General features: G+C 40.9%; 1 protein-coding gene across 3 annotated transcripts in view; it reads right to left on the bottom strand.

The window, feature by feature from the left end:
• Nucleotides 1–815: 815 nt before the first annotated feature.
• si:dkey-246g23.2 (solute carrier family 66 member 2) overlaps nt 816–21362 on the bottom strand; it is a 45079-nt gene continuing 24532 nt past the window's right edge. For all 3 annotated transcript variants that reach the window (XM_056388187.1, XM_056388185.1, XM_056388186.1), the window contains exons 4-5: nt 17058–17274; nt 816–1445 (exon numbers count right to left, since the gene is read on the bottom strand). In XM_056388187.1, coding sequence (XP_056244162.1) covers nt 1271–1445; nt 17058–17274 — 392 coding nt within the window. In that variant the 3' untranslated portion in view covers nt 816–1270. The remainder of the gene's footprint in view (nt 1446–17057; nt 17275–21362) is intronic.

Here is a 21362-nt window from a genome sequence, read left to right on the forward strand (position 1 = left end):
CTCTGGATTTATATTCTATTTTAACCTTCCCATGAAACAAATAATAATTACATAAATAGCTACATTGGGATTATGGGCTCAGACATACAATCAGACACTACTGAGCTTATACAGAATTAACTATATTATCTGATCAAACTGATAATTATTAACATTTTATTATTTTTTTCTATTACAGTATTATTTAATATTGTATTATTATCACCTCAGGACCCTCTGAGCCCCCTAACAGTGGTGTTCTGCCACTGCTGAATTTATTTTATTCTTTATTTTTTACAATATAAGAAGAGGAGAGGGCTCCCCTCCCCATAACGGTTCTCATACATTCCCTAAAAGTAATTTCTTTAGTCACTAAACCAATTTTCTTTTTGATTCAATTCAAAAATAAATGAGCCATTTCATTCATACATTTTCAAATAATGTATTTCTTGCACAGGAATAAAAAAATATTTAAAATATTTACTAACATTATCATATTATGAATAACTCAATTTAGTTTGACCTGTCTGTTAGTTTGACCTGTCAAGTTAATCTGACATGTTCTTTGGTGCACACAAAGGATTTTGTGAGTGAGGTAAAGTGCACAGCATGGTGGCATGCCAACATATTGTCACTGTTCTTTGTTAAGTGTGTAGCAGACCTGCATCACTTGTCAGTCAAACCACAAAGCAGAGTCATAACACACAGATCGATGGCCTGTGTAGTCACAATTGCTTGCTTACATTCTGTGGCCTTTGCTGGGCACCGGATGCCAACAGGAAAAATCAATTTCAGGTACAGTCGCACCAGTAAGTATGCCAACCCCCCCCCCCCCCCCCCCCCGTACACAAGCATGCACAGACAAGTGCACACACACACACACACACACACACACACACACACACACATCAGCGAGCTTGCGATGCCAGGCTAACACACAATATGTATCATGAGAACAATCCAGTGAGGTGTGGAGTGTGAAGTGGGAGACTCATCAGTCTGGCAGTAGATTCCAGTGCAGAGATACCGATGCAGGACTGGCTGTTCCAGCTGCCAATACAGCAGCACAATGCTAAAAATCCCCCAAAAAAGGCTTAAATTGGTTTGATGGCACTTGGAGGTAAATCATTTGGTCTGCATGATACATATACAACACAAAATGTTTTGATTCTAAGCTGAAAAAATCTACACTGACTTTGGTTTTCTCCATGTTTTGGCACTTAGCTTCTCCTGTGACTATTTGTCGCCATTGCAGGGGGGTTTATTAAAAAGCCTGTGGAAGCAGCCGGGTTCAGCCCAGCTTGACCCGTGTGTCTTGGCTGTACAACAACACCTGGAGCAGGATAGCCACGTCAATCAGGATCTGGACTGAACCGCATACCCAGAACTGAGCCGGACTTTCGTTCATCACAAAGTAAGTGGTCTTGAAGACGTCACCCGCCGTCCACAGCAACACCATCTTCACACTAGACAAAAGAGACACAGAGACAGTGTGAGTAAAGACAGTGACAAGTTTTCTCCTAAAGGAAGATTTGGCTTTCTGTCAAAGAGTTTATAGAGAAGCTCTATATTGTCTTCATCACTTTTCTCATACTATTCCTCTCTTGTGCTGTTCCCTCTTTCCACTCCTATCCCACTGTTGTCATCTCGATTCATTTACTACCCTGTTTCTTCAGCTCTTACCCTTCACAGTCTCTTCCCTCACTCGTCCACCTACTGCCTGCTCACTCTCTTGTTCTCTGGAGAGTGAAGTCCCATAGGTATGAATGTAATATGAGTTTATTCTTTTTATTAGAGCTGACTGGGCGTGGGGATGGAGCAGGACCATCAGTCATCAATGAGACATAATGTAAGGGTCGGACGGGTGTGAGGGAGAAAGGAAAGGAGAGAGACAGTGACCAAGAAGTAGCAGAGGACAGCATTTATCTAGCATGTGGAGATAGGGCTAAGACAACTGAGAGAAAGAGAGAGGCCCCTGTGAGATAGATTTGGATGATGAGTGCATATGGGGGTAGAGGCAGGCTAATGACTATGGGGACAGCAGTCCTGTACTATCCTTGGGCTCTCCTTGCAGAGCCACGTCAAACTCCCAACTCTGCCCTGGGTTCCCTTCAGGCGTCGATGAGGAACCGAAACATTAGAGGCAAACAATCCTGCCCTGGCATGGAAATAAGACCATTATAGACCAAATCTAGTGACTGCATGTGGTGTGGAATTGTAATTAACAACCCGGACTGTTGCAGGCTGCAAAAACAGGCGGTGCGGGACAGCTACCATGTGTGTATTGATTGAAGCTGAATTCACAGCTGTTAGGATGCATGGGACTGTCAGGCTGCACATCTGCACACTTTCAGATCCAATCACTTCTGCACTCATGCACTCATAGGTTCAGTCATGAACTGCTACAGAACAGACTCATGATCACTGTAAGTGAAGCTGTCAGATTCAGTGAGTCAAACTCAAATTAAAATCAAATTTTTATTTTAGTTATATCCTTAGTGCTTTGTACTTACTGTTCAAATTGTAATTACCAAAATAAGAAAATCCCTGCCTTAGTGGGTTTTTGACAGATAATGTCAGCACTGTATTTGATTTGGTACAGTATCTATGAGTGGGTCACATTCCAATGGACATGCAAGCAGTTAACCACCGGACACTCTTAGCTGTGTATTATCCCAGCTGTGATTTGACTCAGTGATTTGAATCAAGGGGCAACACAGAGAGATCACAGAGCTGAGCTCACAGAACTACTCAACACCACTGGATCCACGAAAGAAAGACAACATGGAGTGTGCAAAGACTCAGCAGGCATTGAAAAAAACATACAAAAAGTGATGTCGAGTGGAAATCAGAACTAATGACAGCAACCAAGGCCAATGAGTTACAGTGGAGCTTTCAGGTTGTAAATTTCAGTCAACTGCTGCCTTGAGAAACAACGACCGAGAGGCTTGTTTCAAACTACAATGTCAAAGAAATGTTTTTACCTGCTTCTGAAAAGTGGAAAGAATTATGCTGCAGTGTCATTATAGTTTATATTTCCTGGCACAAAAAGTGACGAGAATTCAGATTTGAGTTCAACTGTAACAACAAAAAAAAAGTTTGTAATTTTTGAAAGGAGAAATAACACATTCTTTACACATTTCTTCACATTCTCATTACTGTTATCTTTGTCAAAGGCCTTTGTTCAGCGAAAGCTAAGTACTGGCTTTAAACTGATAGAGTATTTCACTCCAAAGCGAGAACAGGTCTAATCTGAATATGAGATAAAAAATGCAACAGTACAGAGCCAATCTGCTTCAGTCAACACACAGCTTCCTGCTTCTTCCCTCTTTGGTCCAGCTGACACTCCCAGCTCTAATTTAACCACCTCAGGCGTTAGTAAGAATAAGGCTATTTCCACCTCTCCCCAAGGCTGACCAAGGAGCGCTGGTTTAGAGCACATCTGAGTCTCACTGATGGGTTCTGCTCCCCTAACAATTTAAACTTTCAGGGTAAACTCTCCAGGGTTTGATTGAACTGCTCCATAAATAAATGCGCTGAAGAATTTAAAATCATCATGCTTTTACTTCTCTCTCTCTCTCTCTCTCTCTAAGCTGCTGGTTCTCCTCTGGGGAAATACTTTTTTTGTTCCACTGAAGTTTTTGTTTTACCTCAGAGAGCACCCTTCACTGAACTTCAGATTTCATGTCCCATCTCTCGCCTCATCTTTTCCTTTCACTGCACCACTTTCTTCTTTTCTCCTGCTCAACTGCCATCATTACTTTTATTGCTCCTGTCACTGCCTTTACTGGGCTCCTCTTTGACAATAAAAGTGGATAAAGTTATAGTGACTTTTATCAGCACCTACTTTGAACCTTGACAAAGTCAAATAATAAAGTTGCATTTTACAGCATAGTAAGCTGGTTAGAACAAATCGTCCAAAAAGTACTTGTGAAGAGGTCAAATTACATTTAGAATAATGGAATTTTTTTTTAATTCAAGCTACCATTTGAAAATTGGAAAAATTCCATATTTGATCACTAATTTTAAATAAAAAGATTCAGCGTTTAAGTGCACCACACTATGCCTACTGCTCTGGGGAGTATGAATGCACTGTCTGTCTGACTCATATATGCAAACTATGAAACCCTTTTCTCCTCACTTACTCGAAATGGAGAAGAGCAGAGAGCCGTGCTGAAGCAATAAACATGACACCAAACCAACTATTTTGCATTCCTCACCATAGATGGAAATGATAAAGGAAACTAATGTTTGCCAATGCTTTACCTTGTAAAATACAACTCCACAGGAACATTAGCTTGTCACTGCTTGAGGGCAGTGGTGGGTGAAGTACTCAGATCCATTACTTAAGTAAAGGTAGCAACACCACAGCGTAAAAACACCCCATTACAGTAGAAGTACATAAACATAACCAGCACAACGTACTGAAAGTATTAAACATAAAAGTATTTATTATGAAATATGGCCTCCTTTCAAAGTGTAAAAGGACATGTTTGATGAGAGGTCTAAAACTCCACAGGGAGCCTTTAATGGTAATAATTGGGAATTTTCCAACCTCATTCTATTCAATATATTCTGCCATGCTTGAGGTTTTTTTATTTAATGCCAGTAGGATTGGAGAGCACAGTTACCAGAGAAGACAAAATAAAACATTCCAACAATCTTTTCAAAAATAAAATGGTCACCTTGACCTTTTGAACAAAACAACTCTTGTGAGAGAAGTTGAATGAATGTAGCCATGTCCTCTGTCCTATTAAAATATCTTAATCAGATTTTTGTGGTTTATTTATGAGTATGAGTATGAGTATAGGTGCAGGATGAAATCACTGAATAATAATGAAGAGGAAGAAGAAAAAGAAGAAAAAGTAGACTACACCTATGAGAGACTTTTTTTTTTTTGCTTTTTCTAAAAATCTCACCCCTTGCACCTTTAAATTCACGCTTGATTTATCCTCTGTACTTCTCTGGAGCCCTCCAACCTTGAAGAATTTTATTCTTCACCCTCCTCTCTGCCTCTGTCTGTCTTTGCTACCCTCTATGCCTATCTTTCCCGCCCTGCCTTCACCCTCCTTCACCCTCCCAAATTCTCCGCCCCCTGCTTTGGCTAATTTCTTTGCTCAAGAGACGTCAAACATCATTAACGAGGATGAGTCATTTTCAATGTAATTAAGGAGGGCGGGTCATATGTACAAAAGCAGTCTCTACAGCGGTGCAGAGGAATGGACACAAAACTACCAGTTTGAGGTCATTTATTCATGGGGCAGGCACACACACACACACACACACACACACACACTCATACACATATTTCCCACAGACTGTTTGTCATGCTAGTCTCATTTAGCTCCATCTGGCAGAGATAGCATTAATCGTGACTTGTGGCCCGGTTGACAGGTGATGAAAGACACACAGAACAAACAACTGAACTTGGTCTTGAGTGAAGCTTTGAGTGTCCACAGGGGGAAGGAGTGATTATGGTATTGATTAAGAATGCTGACTGACCGACTACCTCTGTCTCTCTCTCTCTCACTCACTCACACACACACACACACACACACACACACACACACACACACATATCCATCAACAAGCAATTTGCTTTTATTTGCACAAAAACACACAGAAATGCAGAGAGAAACAGAAAATGCAAAACATTAAATTTTGCATTTGCTTCACACTCTCACCAGAGCATTCACACACATATACACAAACAAACAAACACACTGATGCACACACATGCACTCACTTTGACTCAGTGCCGCTCAGCTTGGACACATCTCTCATTGATTACTTCTGACCTGACACCTTCATCTGAACTAAGTGGCAGGAGATGAGAGAGGAAAGGGTGAAATGGTGAAGTAGGTACTTCAAGGATGGAGAGACGGAAAGATGGGAGCATGGAGATGAATGAGGGAGGGTGAAAGTAAAAGGAAAATGACAAGAGATGGATGACAATGTGGCTGGGGCGGGGAGGAGGGGGTAAATATAGAGAGGGGTCAGAAACGAAGCCACCCTGATAGTTGGAGAGTGACAGGACAGCAGAGAGCAATGGAGAAAGCGAGAGTGGGGTTTGATTGCTTGGTGTGATGGCTGTGCCGTATGTGGGCCAGGCAGTAATTGTGCTGTGTATTGAACGACTGCTGTCATGCCAGCTATTAGCTCTTCTAAGCGGCTGGAGTGGACAAGTGGAACACAACTACAGGAAAGGAAGGGCTGAGTGACATTTAGAAAGAGAGACAGAGGGAGTGAGAGAGAGAGAATGAGAGAATTAAAAGGACATGAATGTGGTGTTTGCAATTTACTGATTTCACGTCCCATATACTTTTGAAAAGTTGCCTGATAAATTTTAAATGCCACTTTGTGAAACTTACTTTTAAAGTCACTGTTAAGTATGACTTCTTAAATCCTTATCCTGTTAAAAAGAATCTAAAGAATCAAAAGTTATACTGTGTTTTTGTAGCAGACTTTTTATGTCCTATCCCCAGACATTATCATGTCTCAATCGACATAATCTTGTTGCTGGACAATTTCAGAAGTCGTGCAGAATTTCTAAGTGATTGTAGCAGCTTTCAAATTAATCTAATGGCATGAGTTCTTGTTTGCACAAAAAGAAAACAATCACAGTGAAAATCGATGCACTTTATATGTTACTTGCAGCTCATTTAGTCGAGGGGGCACTTTATGTCTAACAGTGTTATTCCTGATACTACCACCAGACTGCACCAAAGTTAAAAGTACAATTTCTTACAACTTGGGTTTGATTTTTATAGCTACAGCCATCAGCCATCAAAGTTATTGCTAAGATCTCGGAAAAAGGTGATATGACTTAAAATACTGTAGGTCAGATGGGACAAAAAACATGAGTTTTAGACGAGACAGGTTGTAAGCAGCCAATAGTTTAGTGAGATGAGTGAAACTGAGTGCATCGATCGCTAATGCCGGTAATAATCCATCATTGCACAGGAAAACTGTGAGTGTGCACAACCCTGCCAAGTACAGTGGCTCCAATTTGAACCAGGAAGTAAAGTTTTCTACAGACGTTAGGGTCACTATTTTGTCATCTGTCTTTCTTTTCTGTTCTAAATAAATCTGACTAACCACGGGTTTTGTTTACTACCTGACTACCTGACCTCCACAAAATGCTAAATTCATCAGGCTGGAACCAATTACCACTGACATTGGGCTGAGAGGCGGAGACATAAGTGTCGCCAGTCTATCACAGGGCAGACACTAAATTCACACCTATGGGCAGTTCAGAGTTGCCAATTAACCTCACCTGCATGTCTTTGAACTGTGGGAGGAAGCCGTAGTACCTGGAGGAAACCTATGCAGGCGACGGGAGAACATGCAAACCGATTGGCCCCAGCTGGCCGGCAGGTTCGAACCAACCACTACAACACCATGCCACCAATGACTAAAAGTAATAACTGAAATAATCACAAGTTGTAGCCGAGGACTGGTCACACCCATAGATCTTCATATTTAAATTCCAGTCAAGATCCGTAGGTTTTCTGAAGTAACTAAATACCTCAATCTGTGATGCCTGTGCAAAATGGTGCACCAGACACAAAGCAGTTTCCATTTGATGTATTGGTGTAGCAATAAAACACTTGTAACAAAAGGGATTAGAGATTAGATCAGAACAGGTACTTGATTTGGTTCCCTCTATCTTATGTCCACTTCACATCTTTTGGCTTCTCTGCAAATTGCCCAGTGCCCTCACCTCCCTAACTCCATCCATCTGCAGGTTTATTTGTACACCAATCTGTCTCTCTTTTTGTTCTCATTCCTCACGCCCTCCACTACTCTGTTTCTCTTTCTCCATTACCTCTCTCCCCCCTTCAACCTGCTCCTAAATCTTCATCTGCAGTCCTCCTCCCTCCTCTTGCCTCTACTCTTGTCAGATGCTGTCTCGTTATCTTCTTGTCCCAGGCTGCTGCCTTTCACCTTGTCCACTGCCCAAGGGACCACTGGATGGCTGGATGGATGGATGGATGGATGGATACTGGCCATCTCAGGGCTGAAAGATTCTTGCAGGCACAGCACAGACTGATATCATGCTGCATTTGTATCTATGTATGTAAATTTTATGACTGCAGTCCAGAATACAGAATCAAATGTGAACATGATGGTGAAGTCAATGACAAAACTGTCATGCAATTTTAATAGAAACAATAGAAACTATAAAACTGAACTCATTGGAATGAGCCACGTTTCCATTTAGGCCTGATATACACTGGATGCACTGTTTTTTTGGCTTAACAGTAACAAGTTGTTCTCTGTATCTCACCAGGCACTGCACACTTTCCACAACTGTTGTGGAAATAAATAGGCAGCTGATCACAAATTAAAACCAGTGTAGGCTTTAAGTTTCAAGTGGGGAGTCACACTTTGTATAAGAGACTTAGTCTCCAGAGGAAAGTTAGACAGTCCTCGCAATTGCTTGATAATACTAATACAAAGCCCTACAGGAAGAGACACACTCGAGCAGCTGGGGATGATGCTTAAAGCCTCAAAGAGCTTCAATCACCTCTTCCATCTCTTTTTCAGCACAAGCTCGCGTATATGCATTGGCATGATGTCTGTGTCCATGCATGCTCGTTTATGTGTGCGCCCACACATGAGGGTGTGTGTGAGGTGATTTAGCAGCAGCAGGGCTGTAGCTCTCCCTGAGGGGGCCAGATAGAGAGACGAAAATCAAAGGGTCCAGGGAGAGAGAAGCCGTGCTGCTCTTAACCCACTAACTATGAATTATGCATGTTGATCGATCGCGCACAGGCTAACACCGAAAAGTTCCCAACCTGCCAGAAAAAGATGGATTCTACTTCACAAAACGAAGTGGTGGGGAGGTGAGGAGAAGGAGAATCACATAGAGTTTGCCTAAGGATATTTTAGATATTTTTTTAGAGAATGTAAACAAGCCAGAATAGATGAGCTGGCCTGTAAGGTGATGGCTATTTCAGTATTTTCATTACATCTATAGTCTTATGTAATCGATGGTCTATTTGTCATAGCTGTGCTTCTTAACTAACTACAATTACCGCCTTGCAGTTGTATGCCTCCACCAACCAGTCAAATTGCAGGAAATATGGTCACAATCTCCCCATCTGTTGCTGAGTTACAGCGATGAATAATGACCAGAAGAAGTGTTTTTACAGAACATTATGAATTTGTGAGTTAAGGCTAAAAAACATGTTTTGCGAGTTCACAGTGACCTTTACCTTTAACCAAATCTAATCAGTTCATCCTTGAGTCCGAGTAAACGGTCGGACAACCCGAAACATAATGCCTCTGCCCAGCACGGAATCAAACAAATCCCCATGAAATATGTGATTAAGCAAAGAATCTCTTATTTTTTCAGATAAATGGAAAAAACTGAAGTAATCCGTAAACTTGAGTTGGCTCACATGATCACACACATTACACAAAAGAGCAACAAGGGACTGAACATCATACTGTCTCTAAATTAGCTGCTGTTTAGTCAGTACGTTGATTCAATTACCTCTGTAATTTCCTTCAGCAACTGGGACAATCTAGTGATGTTGGCACAATTTGTCTATAGTACAGACGTATTTAGAGGCTGAAGAAGACCTTGTACTTTTAGATTTAGTACCAGAGCTCTGTAGGTCAAGACCACCTTAGGTCAAACAGGTTCCTCTAGAACATACACTCACTGAGAACTTTATTACAACACCAGTACAACTGCTTATTCATGCAATCCAATCCAATTAGCCAATCAGGTGGCAGCAGTGCAGTGCATGAAATCCTGCAGATACAGGTCAGGAGCGTCAGTCAATCTTCATATCAAATATCAGAATGAGGAAAAAAATGTGATCTCAGCAACTGGCTGGTTTGAGTATTTCTAAGCGGCAGTTCTGCAGATGGAAACACCTCATTGATGAGAGATGTTGGAGGAGAATGGCCAAACTGGTTGGAGCTGACGGAAAAGTTACAGGAACCACCAGATAACCACTCTTTACAGAAAAGCATCTCAGAATGCACAACTTGTTGAACCGTTACCATCTTCTAATGGCTACTTCCAGCATGATAATGCATCATGTCACAAAGCAAAAGACATCTCAAACTGCTTTCATGAACCTGACAGTGAGTTCAGTTTACATCAGTGGCCTCCCCATTCACCTGATATGAATCCAGCAGAACACCTTAAGGATGTTGTAGAACATGAACCTGTAGCTGACAAATCTGTAGAAATGATGTGATGCAATTATGTCAACATGGACCAGAATCTTAAAGGAGTGTTTCCAACATCTTGTGAAATCTACGCCACAAAGAACTGAGGCTGTTTTAAGAGTATAAGGAGGCCCTACTCAGTATCAGTGTTGTGTGAGTGTATAAAATGTGTAGTTTTTGTTTGCACCTTGATCTAGATCTGCATTAAAATACTCAAATCAAGAGACAATCATAGAAGAAAGGTGCCAGTTTCATACAAGCAAGTGCAGGATTTCATTAGAAAACAGTGAAAATACTCAAAAATACTCTCTGTCTTAAAGTATTAGGGATTCCTTACATGATTTGTACTTGAACATGGGGCTCATGTTTCTTTTACAAAAACTTCTTGAACTTGAAACATCAGTAACACCGCTCGCAGCAAACTCAGTATCACTGCTCGCAGCAAACTCGCCCGCTGATTACTTCCTGGAAAATACATCAACACTACAGAGGACAGTATTATATATTTTCCTCTCTTGTTTTTCTTCTGCCTTTAGTCCAAAACTAACCCTGATACAACACAAGGATATTATAAAGTATATAAGGGGAATCATGCTGTCCTGGCTTCAGGAGATTTTCTGTGTTATTTCACTTGATTTCTTTCCCGAAGACCCAACCTCTCCAGCTCTGGCTCACTGGGAAATGTCTTTTTTTGATTTTATGATGATTGATTTTTGACTGTGGGTTATAGGGGTCTTTTTTTTTTTTTTACCTCAACAGTAAGGTTCTCCTCCACCATTGTGATAGCAACAAGACTGTAGAAGAAAAGGTGCTATTGCCCACTGAGATAGGGTCAAGGAAGAGGAGCCAGGCCAAGTCTGAAAAAAATTCAGCTTTTTCACTGTTGCGCCAGTGTGTAAGTTTATAAAGAAAGTAATGGGGATGGTTGTTACCAGTGTGTTTTGGGACTTCAGCAGCTTAGTTTTGTTTCGAACTGTACAATGTGGTCTTGACATTTAAAATGAGCCCATTGCTATTAGCTGTTGAGAAAGAAAATATGCATTGCACAGGAAGAATTCCTTGCACAGATTTATTTCCAATCGCACTGATCATTTGAATGATGCTTTACTTACATTACTTGTTTACTTCCCAAATAATTAATCCAGAAATGTATTCACAGTACAGTCACAAGACTATAGACAGCAAAAACACCCGAAATTGCTTTTCTCCAAATCCAAAACATGTACTGTAGAAATGGAGAAATAAAGAAAATGTGACGCCTCAAAACACTATCTCCATGGCTTGTCTTGCCCCTGGACAGACAGGACTGTAATTTAACAGTGAGAGCACCTGAAAAGACTTTCAATACAATGGCTATGATCATGTAAATATACCCTAGCAAATACTACTGTATTATACTGTATGTGGTTTGTTTATACATTATACTATGCAAACACCAAATGCACGCACACTCCTGGTATTGAAGCACTGCAGGAAAGCACTACCTTTAATACGTTCAAAATATGGCTGCAACTAAGGATCATTTATATATTAAATTTCATTTGAAGTTAAAGTACTGTTATAGTTAAGGTAGCCTAAATAAAGTGTAATACATTTCTGCTTTAATAAAGTTAAATAAAGTACTGTCATAATGAAATTAATAAAATCGGAACCACTGGTGCTTTTATTCTGAAGCAAGCAGATTGTCAGACAACAACAGTAAGCAGCTAGCAGAAGGTCAAACTGCTATCGGTCAGCATCTGTTCAACATGAGGATTTATTCAACAAACAGCTTTCTGTTTCACACCAGGCTAACCTGCAACTGTTAGCTGATCGCTATGCACTTGCTCAGTGTAAATAATAAAATAAATATTGATTCAGGAATCAGTGTGATTAAAAAAATAATTTAAACAAAGTAAGAAAACAACACTTAAGTGAGTCAATTATTTCTCCTAGCCCTAAATATAATATATACCTAAACTAGAGTTATGAGAAATACAAAGTTTCAACAAACATCTGATTCTAAGTCGAAGCAATAAATGGTGTTCAGAAATAAAGTCCTAGGGCACCTTGGACCAGTTCTGCATCGCTCCTCACAACACTGTCAGCTAAAGAGGCCAAAAGAAGTCCTTCAACTGAGGTTTGAATCGGTGGCTCCTTCATGGATGATATTAATCGTCAAGGTTTAGAGCTTTTGTAGTCAGTGCAAGCTAAGGTTAGTGGCTCAGTAAGTTTTTTGTACAGAAACATAACATAGTGGGAGAGCACAACTGTCTATTTGATGGTGCATAATCACAGAAATATCTTTAATCATATCTTCTTCCACCATATGATGCCATAAAAAACTACACTTCTACAAAACTGCACTTGTACCATCTATGCAGCAACTGTCCTCACACTCGCCTTCAAGATGTGGCTCACAAAGTGCTTAGAGGTCATCACAGTGTCTGAATCATATGCTCCAGGGCCAGACTGTAAAGGTACCGGCTATTTGTCTGAAATAGCCTTGATGTAATGGCCGTCTCAAGAGAAACGAGAAACCACCATTAGACTGCCAATGAGGGGACATGTAATGGGACAACCATTACCGCTTCAAGGGTGCTACCCAGGACTGAGAGTGAGAAATAAGCTGTTAGTTGTGAAGGTGTGGGAGAGAAAGCATGACAAAGAGAGGCAATAGGAGCTGAATATGCAAATATATACAAACATGTTTATGTATACAGTATATTCTATTCTTTTTGTTGAGCTCCAGTGCAGTAGGAAATTTGACTTCTCTTGTTAAATTCATGACAATTAAGATCAGTAAATTAAATTGAGAGAGACAAAGAAAAAGAAAAGCAGATGAACTGTCTACAGAAAACTAATAGATTAGTATCCCTTGAGACAGGGAGCAGTGCTGCATTTGTCTGAATACTTATGTGTTAGTGTGACAGACAGACGTCTCCCGTCAGTGTCCCCTCCACTGTCATTGAGTGACATTATACTGGTCGGGCGCTATTGTGCAGAGCTGGGAGATGAGAACAGGAGAGGAGGCAAAATAGATAATGTTTAATGAGAGGGAAGAGAAAAACAGGCGGGCTCCCCAGGCAGCCGAGCAGAGAGCGCTGAGCAATCAGTCACACACGCAAACACCACACATTGTTGTTTATATAAACAAGTCGCAACTTTACCGTTCAATTGTGGCTCCCACTTGAGTAATGAGTGCTTTCAAATGTCAAGTGGGTGACAGCATCACTCAGCGACCAAATCGTGTCAAGTTAAACCTGGTATCTCCATAAAGCCAGTACATAATAACGAGGACCAGCTTGATGCTCTGAATGAACAGCATGTGATACTCTGACTTTTGCAAAGTTTTTGAAATAATATGAGGTCACAGAAATAAAAGTAAAATAGTAAAATCATGTAGTAATGAAGGTTTCTTTCATACCTGTAATGTAGTTCACTGGGTCAACACCAAAGACATTCTTGTCTGTTTTATGTTAGTGACTGTCATCCTTCATTATCAGTGCGTGATTATCATTAGTTTCTTTTAATCCTTTTATTTATTCAGGGACATTTCACTGAAAGTAATGCTCTCCTTTGGAAGAATGCCTTGATGACACTCATCACAACTGGAGGTTATCCAGGTCAACCACAGTCTAGTCTGATGGCCACTGAGGAGCTCCACACGACCATCTGGGATGTAGTGACCCTTGAGTCTTCAGTGGTGGTAACCGGGGACAAGCTGAGGTCTTTCACTTCACCCACCTGATGTTATCCTGCCAGACCATGGGTCAAACTGGCAACCTTCCTTTCACAAGCCCGGATCTCTAACCTTATATGCCCTAACTAATGACAGGGAATGTAAACAGGAAAAAAAAGGTACGACTATAGTAGGAGAGCTGCTTTGTGATCGCCCTGTTTCACTTATATTTAATGAGCCAAAATACATAGAGGACATAAGCTCAACACACCACTGTTATAACCATTTTTCTCATGATGCATCAGGGAAAAATTCCCCCACGTTTTGACCTGCAGGTGTGTTACCATCGCCACCAAATGATTTTTAGCAATTATGATAATTATATAGATTTTTACATAATTTACATTACAGTTCCCACGGTCAGCATCTACTGGTACTCAGGCTTTTGAGTTCATGCTAAAATCACACAGTATAGTTGGCCCAATTCATTTTCACACTTCAAACCAAACGCACAACAGTCAATTTGGAACAGATTGAGACCCACCTTTTCAAGCGGCCTCAGCCTGGTTGTTTGCTCTATGCCAGAATCCAAATGACAGCAATTACAGCAGTCTAAATGAATTGTGCCAAATGGCAAACCAACCAGTCTGTTTGAACTGCACCAAACACTTTCCATTTCTATCACATCCTTCTTTTCCTTTGTTTTTCTACAACTAATCCATACTTGTTGTTCCACCCTGTTTTATTGTATCTTTCCATCACTGCCATGTCCCCACCTCAATTTCCCTTGAGTAGCAACATGTGTGTGAATGTGTGCTAACACACGTGCACACAGGCTAAGTGTCAATAGTGACCAAGCAACGTAATTACACCTACAGTAGTGCAAACGTGCCTCTGTGTGTGTGCATGTCTCTATCTCTCTAACTCTTTCAGCTTTTCCACAACATGTATCTGTTTGATTTGGGCGACCTTGAAAACGTGAGCGTTCCTTAATGAAACAGATCCATACACTCACCATCACACCTCAGTAATAGGACTCACGGGAATCTGACTGTGAACAACAAGTAACTGTTTCACATGGGATAACATGAGAGGAGGGAAGTAACTACATGCTGCCATCATTTCTGGAAAACAGTTTGTTCCGGCTTAAGTGAACAAATGGGAGAATCATTAAATGCACATGACGAGGGTCAGAAGTTCTGGTAGATATGCAGGAACAGAAGTGCTGAATGTGCTGTTTTCCTGCCAGCAGGGTCATTCGTTCAATTAAGCCGCCGCGATCAATAGTGAGGTTAGAAAACATTCATGCTGAAATTAAAGCATTTTCTGGTTCTCAATTAGTCTTGTGAAATACTTTCTAACATCTGTGTTTGTTTTTTTGTGACTGATATAACAGTATCATATTACTATGCAGGAACTTTGCCACAGATCTGAGGTAAGCAAACTGATGTTCTTAATTTATTCATCAGTCATCTGAGAAACCTAATGCAGTGTTATTGCGTGTTTAATCTTTGCCATGATATTCACTCTGAGCTGAATGGACGCTTAAAGGAAGTGCAAGCCCAGATGTAGGCCTACACCCCGAGGACACTTTATGTGAAATGGGGCATACTACTAAGAAAGAACATCTTGCCATTCAAACAGTACATCAGCATCTTACAGCACACTACTGCTTTATTTGAATACTTAGATATATATGTTTATCTATCCCTTGTGCTTATGGATACATGTGCAATATGAGGTAAAATATTCACAGACTGAATTTTCCTCTGCAAATCTTTCAGTGAAAAAGTTACTGTGACAGTACTGAGTGACAGCTAATCCAGAGAAAACATGGGGACTTGAGGAAGAATGATAGATATACAGTGACCTCTGCACAATGTGGAGAATATATACAGCAGATGACAGCTCTGTCACTTGTCTGCCGTGAGAAGGATCAGCTCTCAAGGGAAAAACCTCTCAGCTCCTCTTCTCACTGTTACTCCACAAGTGTACACTGTTTCTATGCTGTTCCCATACTTTGGGGAGTCAACAAAAAAACAAATACAGTATAGAGAAGTAGGACAGAACAACATTGCCAAATACACACATAGGAAGGATTAACAAGCTGCGCAGGAATACTTGAAAGAGAATAAGTGAGCGATGTGTCTGTACGATAAATTCTAGTCCCAACAAGTAGCTCTGATAATGAGTCAGTCTATGCAATATACTGCAGCAGCAGATGCTCCTCAGCCTGTCTCATCTGTGTAAAACACGTTGTGAAACAATGGTAGTTGTGTCCTATAGAGAAAAAATGTCATATTTAGTTTCGTCTCTCTGGGCTTTTGTAGAGATGAGTGACAAGCAGAGCATGTAACTATGTAAGTACAAATACACACACACACACACACACACACACACACACACACACACACACACACACACACACACACACACACACACACACACACACACACACACACACACACACACACACACACACACTATAAGAATGGTTTTTGCACTGATGACAGACAAGACACATAATGAGGAAATAATGATCATAATTAGTATGAGGTTCTGTGCCATTAGGGGCGTAATTGATCTCACAGTCTTCTACCTGAGAGGCTAATCAGTATACACACTGACCTTTTCATAACGTGCTATAATCAACAGGAAAAGGCTTTATAATGCAAGCTAAGCTTGTTTGTCCCGCTCCTTCACCCTCTACTCCCTCTGTCCACTGAAGGTGACCTTGAATTTATCATAGATAAAATCTAAACCTCAGGAATTACCTTAAAATGTAGCATGAACTCATTCTATCAATAACAGTTCTTGGGGGATATCTGTTGATTCTTTTAACAGATTTTAGAGGGCAGATAAGTTGTACTATAACAGTATTATCATCACCTTCATCACCTTTTTTATGCCATTTGTGCAGTTTGAACTTCAGTGTTAAACACAGGTAAGTTAGAAAACTGTTTAAAACTCAGCCTCAAGGTTTGTCCAATCTTTGACTAACTGTTTCTTATGTAGCTTTTAATCATTATAAATGACCTTATTAGCACATTTTGTTCACCAGAATTTAAATTCCTTTCACACCCTGGACATTGAGGTTAATTAGAGTACACTGCATGAGGTTAGAGAACTGTGGGTTTGAGAAGTCCTAGGAACCTTTATGCCAGTGTGAGTACAGTGAGGTATGAGCTTTCTGTAAAGCTCTGTTTGACCTCAGGGCGTGTAGTACCTCATGCCTTTGGTGGAGTGGTTGTGGAAGTTTTGCAGTAGCTGTGGGAGGCCCAGCATGGCCTCAAACATCACGGCCAAGGAGCCCAGCATCTCTACAAACACAGCAGAGTCCAGCAGCAGCAGGGTGACCACTGCACACAGCACGGTGAAGCCGAAACAGAAGAGCAGGTAGTCCTCGAACGCACTCCACTTCCAGAAGTAGCGAAAGTCCAAGTCTGGAGAGGAGCAAATGAAGAGAAAAAAAAATTTTAATTAAAATTTAATATTTAAACCCAGTACAAATGTACTCAGCAAATGTACACTGATCAGACAAAGTGTTCGAGGAAAGTAAGAGTCGGGAACTGTGTATATGTGTCTGTGTTTGTGGTGCTGAAAAGTGAGGAGCTTCTTACAGTATGTGCAGCTGGAAACAGAAGCGCAATAATGACAGACAGAGATTGAAAATGTCGAAGGCATTATATAGCGGAACAAGAAGGCAGGAGGAAAGAGGAGGAATGAGTGTTTCATTAAAGGATGCATAGAAATTCTGCAAAGACAGCACTCCTCAATCAATACTGTGCAAATGCATAGGTGAATGGAACAAAGATAAATGAGGCACTCAGAGGCTTTTACATTTCTATTACTTTGGAATAACCTGGCCTTTGGCGGGACCAGGTTATACATTTAGAAAGTTTATTACCTTTGGTTTAAAACAACCCTTTTTGTCACATGCTGCGTTTACAATTCACTGATAAATACAAAGACCACGCTGTCTAAAGCTGATGTTGCTTCTCTAAAACATCTTTTCAACTTGAATGGAAGAAATGATTGTGAATTAGAACCAAACAAACATTTAAATAGTCACAGTGTTCCCAGCAAGGAGGCTGTTTCAGGAGCTGCAAAAGAAAGTTTGTGAGAGGAAACATTAGGCATACTACATCAACATTCCCGTCACCATCAGCCATCTCCTCAATGGACCATAATGTGAAATGATCAATGATCTCTCATTGCTTATGTATGATCATGGCGCTGTGGAAACCAGCTGACATCAGCTAAATGGGATTGATGGCTAAATAAGAGCACATTAGAAAAAGGCAGCAAATCTGCATACTGAAAAGCTGGAACAAGAGAATCTTTGGCATTTTTGGTGGAAAATTATTTAATCATTTTCATTGTGTCAACTTATCCTTTCAGCAGAAATTAGTTTTAGGTCAGAACTTGGATTTGGGATAAATATGATCATTTAAAGAGGTGATTAAGAGGTGTACAATAAATATAATATATAATAAACAATTAAAAGATAACTGAGAATTAATCAATGACAATTTTGAGAATGAATTAAAAAGTATTGCTGTTTATAGCCTCTTAAATGTTTGGATATGCTTGCTTTTCTAAGTGTTTTAGTGCTGTCAAAAAGGCTGTCATCGGCTTTGATGTAATATTTTATAAACTAACTGATTCATCAATTAAAAAATTAGTAGTTTAAATCATCATAAAAACATTAGGGATTAAGAGGGCGGTCTATTTTGGCAGATGGAGTCTGCGTTTCGGATAAGGTTAATAAGTGGTTGATTCACAGTTTGTTTGTGAATCTACTTCTTTCATGGTCAATGATTTTCTTAAATGCTATGGTAATACACAAGGGATTCTGTGTCACTTTTTTGTACTTGCAAGAGAGGTAAAAATTCAGAATTATTTCCATTTTTGAGTAGACTGAAACTGCGATGGGCCAATGAGTAACAAGGTATATGGAAAAAAACAGTATGTATTCCTATGCACTTTTTCTGGTCAGTACCACTCATTCTCTTTTAGTGAGAGAGGGAAGTTCTCCGACTAAACAGGGCTATTACATTATCCATTACTATCATCTCATATAATGTACATATATGGTCACACAACATATTCCATAAAGCACACATACACAAATCCCCACACACCCCCATCACAAGGCTGGGATGTCTCCCATTCCACTCCAGTGAGCTGCATCTGCTGCTGCGTCCTGGGACAAACAGAGTGAGACATCTTGCAGCGAGTGCGGCGTGGCATGTTTGTGGCAAACAGTGAACGTGATTAATGGCTTTATTACTGAGAGCCACAAAAGATACATCGCCCACAGCTGACGACAGACGTGCAAGGTGGGAGAGGACAGAGACGTGACACGACACACAGACACACACACACACACATAATGCTTCTCAGCTTACTCACACGTATGACATGACAAATATCGATTCTGGGCATGACTTATGTCTGTCCTCACAAACTATGTCACTGATAGAAGCCAAAAAGCTGGAGACAGACAGTCTGGCACTCTTTACCTCTTATTCACAAGTCTCTCTTCACTCATGATGCCCTGTTACTTCAGCACGACACCGTCAAATCTAAAGTCATTGCAACCACCAGCGGCTGGCAGAGGGAGACAGGAGAAGCTTAGAGGCCGCCTGTTATCAGCAACATAAAAAGCCTTTCTTTTGAATGAGGCCAACGTGGTGAAGTATAAACATGCTGACAGCAGCAACAATGAGTAGTGGTATTTCAAAACTACTGTCAACTTTTCAGTGTATAAAACCTCCCACTGAGCCTCTAACATTTTCATCTCTTGATTTTTAATTCAGTTTCCCCTCCGTCCCTCCTGCTTATCTGCAGCACACAGACACAGACAGACAGACAGACACACACACACACACACACACACCAAAAACACTTTTCTCTTGTCCTCTTACTAAGCAATCCAATCTATTTTCATGCATAAAGCAACACACCCACCTCCCTTTCTCTCATCCCCATTCCTCCTCTCTCTCTATGCCATTTCATCTCTCAGTTATAAAGCCTTGTATGTTTACCTGCATAATCAAATTGCCTGGAAGAGTATAATGAAGAGAGAAAGCTATGCATCATTCATGCAGTCATCTCTTGTATTTGTCCTCCTCTAATACCTTGCATCATCCTCAACTTGCTCTCCCTGATCATCTCACTTCTTTCTTTTCGCCCACCTTGCTGACTAAAGGTGTCTTTTCATATGAACTCAGGACCATGTCTACAGAATCAGGTCTGGACATAATCTGGAGCAGCGCTTTCACACATGTAGCACACCACAGAAGACTGTCGCTGTCAGATGTGGTCTCACCTACTGGAAATACTCCGTTTGGTTAGATTGTGCAGGAGGCAGGATAGAAACGTCATCAATGCACCCAACTCGTTCAATGTGTATTCTCCAGACAATGACTTGCTCTGTTCACACAGACACCCAATAGGACATTACACAGGCTTCGTACTAGGAAGCTGGCAGGGAAAAGTCAATTTAATGTCCAGTCCAAATGATTTGGACAGTTGTGTTCACGCATACAGCTCCTCCGGGTAATGTCTACATAAGTTCAGAGTTACAGTGCATGTGTGACAGCACTATAAAAAAAAAAAACATGTCGCCACTTCACACTCACACACACACATCCACAGAATCACATACACACACCTCCTTTGTGGCTGCTGTTCTGTCACCACAGGACATCACAGGTGGCCTGGCCTTTTCCAAACAGCATCGTCCTGTCTGCTGAGTGTCGAGGCCAGGGCCCCACTTCAAAGACCGCAGAGACTCGGGAGTGCCAGGAGGAGGAGTGGTACTCTTTCTTCACACAGACTCTTTGTTTACACAAAGCCCATTGAAGATCAAACAATTCAATTACTAAAACTGAAGAGGGAGCAGCCCCGAGGATGTCAATACCTGTATATGAAGTTACTCTAGGATGACGTGCAGTTGCTCAGGGAGGATAACTCAATCAATTTGTGTATGTGCATGTCTGTAGTTGTGAAAGCCTATCTAGGGTATAGCATTGTCAAGACTTAGTTTCAGCACCGTTAGACCTTAACAGCGGTCTCACACAAGCTGCACAGAGGAGGGAGAGGATGATTACAGATGGAAGGAGGGATGGAGAGTGAGTCAGAAACGGAGGGAGAGTAGCCTTGAGTCAGTCAAGTAGATATATGGAGGCTAAACTCACTGCACTTCCCATCAGGCTGAGCAGAGAGAACACAGTACAGAGGTGAGAGTAGAGACCCCGAGACAGAGACAAGCATAGACACTGACAGCTAGAGAGCTTTGAGATATGCTGACTCATCACTATCAGTCTGTGAGCAGAACGACTACACTCTGCAGAGCCTGCTTGGTGTATTTTAAGATGTGTGAAAGTTGCTGTTTGACATTTTTTTGGCTCACTTGTCTCATCTGAGGATAGGTGCGGCATTTTGAAGGACATGCACGACGTAATGGACTTTTCAGTTTATTGAAATGGATAAAAATCCCATTTTTTTCAGTTTGTCCACAGAT

This window comes from Seriola aureovittata, chromosome 10, assembly GCF_021018895.1.
Source record: "Seriola aureovittata isolate HTS-2021-v1 ecotype China chromosome 10, ASM2101889v1, whole genome shotgun sequence".
Taxonomy (NCBI): domain Eukaryota; kingdom Metazoa; phylum Chordata; class Actinopteri; order Carangiformes; family Carangidae; genus Seriola; species Seriola aureovittata.